This window comes from Cebus imitator, unplaced genomic scaffold, assembly GCF_001604975.1.
Source record: "Cebus imitator isolate Cc_AM_T3 unplaced genomic scaffold, Cebus_imitator-1.0 Scaffold106, whole genome shotgun sequence".
NCBI lineage: Eukaryota > Metazoa > Chordata > Mammalia > Primates > Cebidae > Cebus > Cebus imitator.
In genome coordinates this window covers 5181219-5185303 of record NW_016107421.1, presented here as the reverse complement: position 1 = coordinate 5185303, position 4085 = coordinate 5181219, and the positions used below count along the sequence as shown (strand labels likewise).

The 4085-nt window shown below is 63.9% G+C and overlaps 1 protein-coding gene across 1 annotated transcript in view; it reads right to left on the bottom strand.

Annotated features, from left to right (window-relative positions):
- Positions 1 to 1830: 1830 nt before the first annotated feature.
- The window catches only part of ESPNL (espin like), a 31891-nt gene continuing 29636 nt past the window's right edge, over positions 1831 to 4085 (bottom strand). Inside the window, exon 9 of the mRNA XM_017537807.2 lies at positions 1831 to 3609. Within this exon, the coding sequence (XP_017393296.1) occupies positions 2005 to 3609 (1605 nt within the window). The 3' untranslated portion in view covers positions 1831 to 2004. The remainder of the gene's footprint in view (positions 3610 to 4085) is intronic.

The following is a 4085-nucleotide window of genomic DNA, read 5'->3' as shown; positions in this document are numbered from 1 at the left end:
CAGTGAGCTGAGATTACTGCACCACTGCATTCCAGCCTGGGCAACAGAGCCAGATCCTGTGAAAGAAAGGAAAAAAGGAAAGGAAGAAAGAAAGGAAGGGAGGGAGGAAGGGAGAAGACACAAAAGAGAGGCAGAGAAAGAGAAAAAAGGACGGAAAGAAAGGAAGAAAAAGAGAAAGGGAAGAAAGAGAAGGAACTGTGAAATGCCAGCTGCACGCCGGTGAGTGTCTGAGACCATATTGGTTCCCCAGCACAGAGGCCCCTCCCATGTGGAACCTCCATCCTCCCTCACTGCAACCCCGGGAGAGTAAGGTCCCCATGCACCCCATGCTGCAGATGAGAAACCAGAGGTTAAGAGGGACCAAGAACATGGCCCTGGTGTTTCAGCAGAGCTGAGATGAGGGTTCGGGTCTTCGTACCGGGCTCTGAGGGCACAGGCGGCTCTCACGGGTGGCTGAACAAGCAGCACAAGAGAGGGGTGGACTAGGAACGGGAATCTTTATTTAGCAAACACATGTTCGGCTTCAGCTCTGCGGCAGGGTCCTCAGAAGTGGAGGAAACTGGAGGGGGCTGGCTACAGAGCAGGCCCTGGGGGAAAAGCCACGGGCCTGGGGCTGGGCCATTGCTAGTTCCCTTCCCGGTCCCGCTCACCCCGATGGCCAATACCACCCCTCTCAATTTTACGTCTTCTTGAGCGTCCCTCCCCATGGGCCCCAGTCAGCCGTAAGAGTCTCTCTTCCATCCACCAGCTTGCCCGCTGCCCTCCATGCTCTGCCCGGACAAACCCTGGGAGCGAGGTGGGGACCCCTGACAAGCTTGTCCCTGACTGCACCCTCCTCTGTCCCAGGGAACCTGAAGCCTCCCCTCCCTGCCCCTGCCTGCTGGGCCATCTTACAGCTGCAGAGCCCTACCCCCAAAGTCTCTGTGGGCTTGGGCCCAGCCCTCGTCAACCCCAGAGCCTCAGTGATGATCCATCCTCCTGGCTGCCATCAGGAGCTGCGGACGAGCCACACCCTGTGCCAATGATGCCCAGCACCCATTAAGGGATACTCTGCAGCACCCAGAGCCCCCAAGGGCGGAATCCATTTCTGTGTCCCTCCCGCCAGCACCCAGGCCACCGTGGAGGAGAGGTGTGCTGTGGGTGACACCCAAGTGTCCTCATGAAGTAGCCGCACTCCACCGAGGTCCGGCTGGTGGCCACCCCTGGTGGCATTCTCCTCTGTTGCAGCAGCCTTTGAGAGTGGGTACCGACCACCCTGCCTGGAGGTCTCCTGACCACTGCTACTCCCACACCCCTGCTCTCCGGCCTTGCGGGGGTCCACGACCAGGCCGGGGCAGTCAGCTGGAGGACAGGGGCCCCATGGGGAGCCTTCCTTTGAGGGAGCTGGGCCTCTGGAGCACCTTGGGGGTGTGAGCACCTGGCCTGGTGGGCGTAGGTGTGTGACCAGCAGGGACAGTCTGGCAGGAAGGCCTCCTGCCCATGGAATCTGTCCTGCCCATGGAATCTGCGGGAGGTGAAGGAGTGTGGCCCAAGGTCAGCAGGAGAAATGGGCAGGACCAGGGACTGGGCCCACCTCAGGCTTATGTGGAAGGTGGATGTGGCTGAGGCCATCAGCACCAGAGAAACTGAGGGACAGGACGGCCAGGAAACTGGTGGCACTGGGGAAGGACAAGTGGGAAACAGATAGCATCACAGGTCCCGGGGGCCGGCCCAGCAGAGGTGTCCTGGGCTGGGGTGGGTTGTCACCTAACTTCAGGGCTTACCAAGGGGCTTTCTGGGGGCAGTGGTGAGGAGTCTGAGTCCCGGCTTGGAGGAGAAGTAGGTGACAGAACAGTCTCGCAGCCTGTGATAACCAGCAGGGTGGAGGCCGCCATGCACACACTGAGCATCCAGCAGCTTTGCCTGGCTCACCCGGCCACCAAGGGAGTAATCAGGGAAAAGGAAAGAGAAACCCCCAGTCACCCCCAAACCACGTTCTGAAAAGCAGGCTGCCCTCTGGCTGGGTCACTCTCCAAAGTTGAACATCTCAGCTTCCTTCTCCTTCCAGAAGGCAAAGCTCCGGTCGATGTAGCCGCAGATGTCCTCGCTGTTGAAGCTGCCCCGCTGGGAGCGGGTCCCCAGCCGCTGTAATGTGGGCTTGGGGCCGCTGCAGGGGACAGCAGCGTGCGGCAGGGGCCCAAGCGGTGTCAGTCCTGACTTTCGGCCAGGCTCTGAGTCCCAGGCGGGACCCTGGCTTGAGCCAAAGAAGCGGGCTTTGATGTCCTCGAAGCCATCAGTCCAGGCCCGACGGCCAGTGGCCACCTCATCGGTCACGGCCTTGTGGAAGGTGCGCACAGCCTCCCAGCCATGGGTGCCCAGGTGCTCGAAGACTTCGAAGCAGAGCAGGTGGCGCGCCTTGCGCTCCTCAGCTGGCAGGTCGCACTCCAGGAGCTGGAAGTAGCCCAGCATGAAGAGGTCCAGTGAGAGGCTGCTGTAGGGCACGGGAGCCCCATCCACGTGGGGCAAGAACTGCTCGGGGGACAGGGCCCCACGGGGCCACCGGCTCAGCCGCCGCAGCTGCCGGGTGGGCACGTGAGCCATGATGGCCTTCCAGTTGCCCAGCAGGTGGGTGATGGTGCTGCGCTGCTGCCACAGGTGGCCCAGCCGGGGGCCCTGGCTGGGCGGAGAGGGTGGCCCAGGGCTCCTGGTGGCCTCCCGGCCCTGAGAGCCTGTGTGGCGGGCTTCTAGGGTCCTGCAGGCCACGGTCTTGAGGGCCGGCGTGTAGGCCGACCTCCTCCAGTGGCTGAGGAAGAGCATGACGATGCGTTCCTTGCGCAGGCTGGCCGGGTCCTGGCCGGCCGCGGCACCCACCTCCGATGGCACCTCCTCGCAGCTGATGCCGGAGTCGCTGGCCTCCTCTGTGTCACCAGGCCTGGGCTGCCCCAAAGCTGGGACACTGCGGGGCTTAGGCAGGGCTTTCCAGCAGCCACTCAGGCACTGCCTGGGCTGGGCTCCCGGCTCGCAGGGGCCAGGGTTGAAGCCACAGAGCGGGCTGGAGGCCGACTCGAAGGTGCCCCGCAGCGTCCGCACAGACACCCCCCACTCCTGGATCTGTCGCTGGGCCTCGCTCCAAGAGGGGCTGGCCGAGGCCTCCCCGCAGGTGTCCCTCAGTGGCCGGGTGGCTGGCTTCTCATCCCCCTGCACTAGCCCGTGCACTCCCTTCAACAGCAGGGACAGGCTGCGCACCAGGCGGGAGATGTGGCTGCACCAGAAGGGCAAGGGCTGCCCCCCAGGGGCCACCTCTGAGGCCTCCGCAGAGCACGTGGACTCAGCAGATAGGTTGGGGGCCTCCTCAGCCTCCAGTCCGGGCGCCCGGGGCAGGAAGTGGCTGTTGACCGTGATGCTGACCAGGGGCTCCGGCAGCAGGGCCTGCAGCTCAGCTGCCAGCCGGCCCAGCTCACTCTCATACTCCTGACAGCGGCGCCGAAGCTGCAGGTCCGCGATCTGCTTCTCCAGGTAGACCAGGTCGTCCTCGGTCAGTAGCTCCCCAAAGGGGCCCAGGATGGCCTGGTGGGTCTGTGAGTACCTCCAGGACGCTTGCTCCACAGGGCGGGAGCTGCCACTGTCATCCTGGGCACAGGAAAGGCAGGGTGAGCAGGGCCAGGGCTGCTGGACACCAGCTCCTGGGGTGGCCGGCCCAGTGCAGACCTGGAGGCTCAGGAAAGGCGGGTTCCTCTCAAAGGGTGGAGGTGCGCCTGCCCTGCCTCCTCCGCACTTCCTAACCTGCCCACATCTGCTCCAGGTTCCATGGTCAGGGCCCTCCCTGCCCCTTCCGGCCAAATGTGGAGCTCTCTGTGTTTGGACAGCAGCCCTGGGGGAAGGCAGCTCAGCCACTCTACTCTGCACCCCTGCCACCCCATCCATCCCTGCCGCCCAATAAGCATCTGCTGTCCCACGCTGTGTCCACCGCCAGGGCCCAACAGGGACTCCCAGCCTTTGCCAGGCTGTGCCCAAGCCCATATCTTGAGCCCCTTAGCCTGCCCACCCACCATCAGCACCCCCCACCCGCCATCAGCACCCCCCACCCGCCATCAGCCCGCCCACCC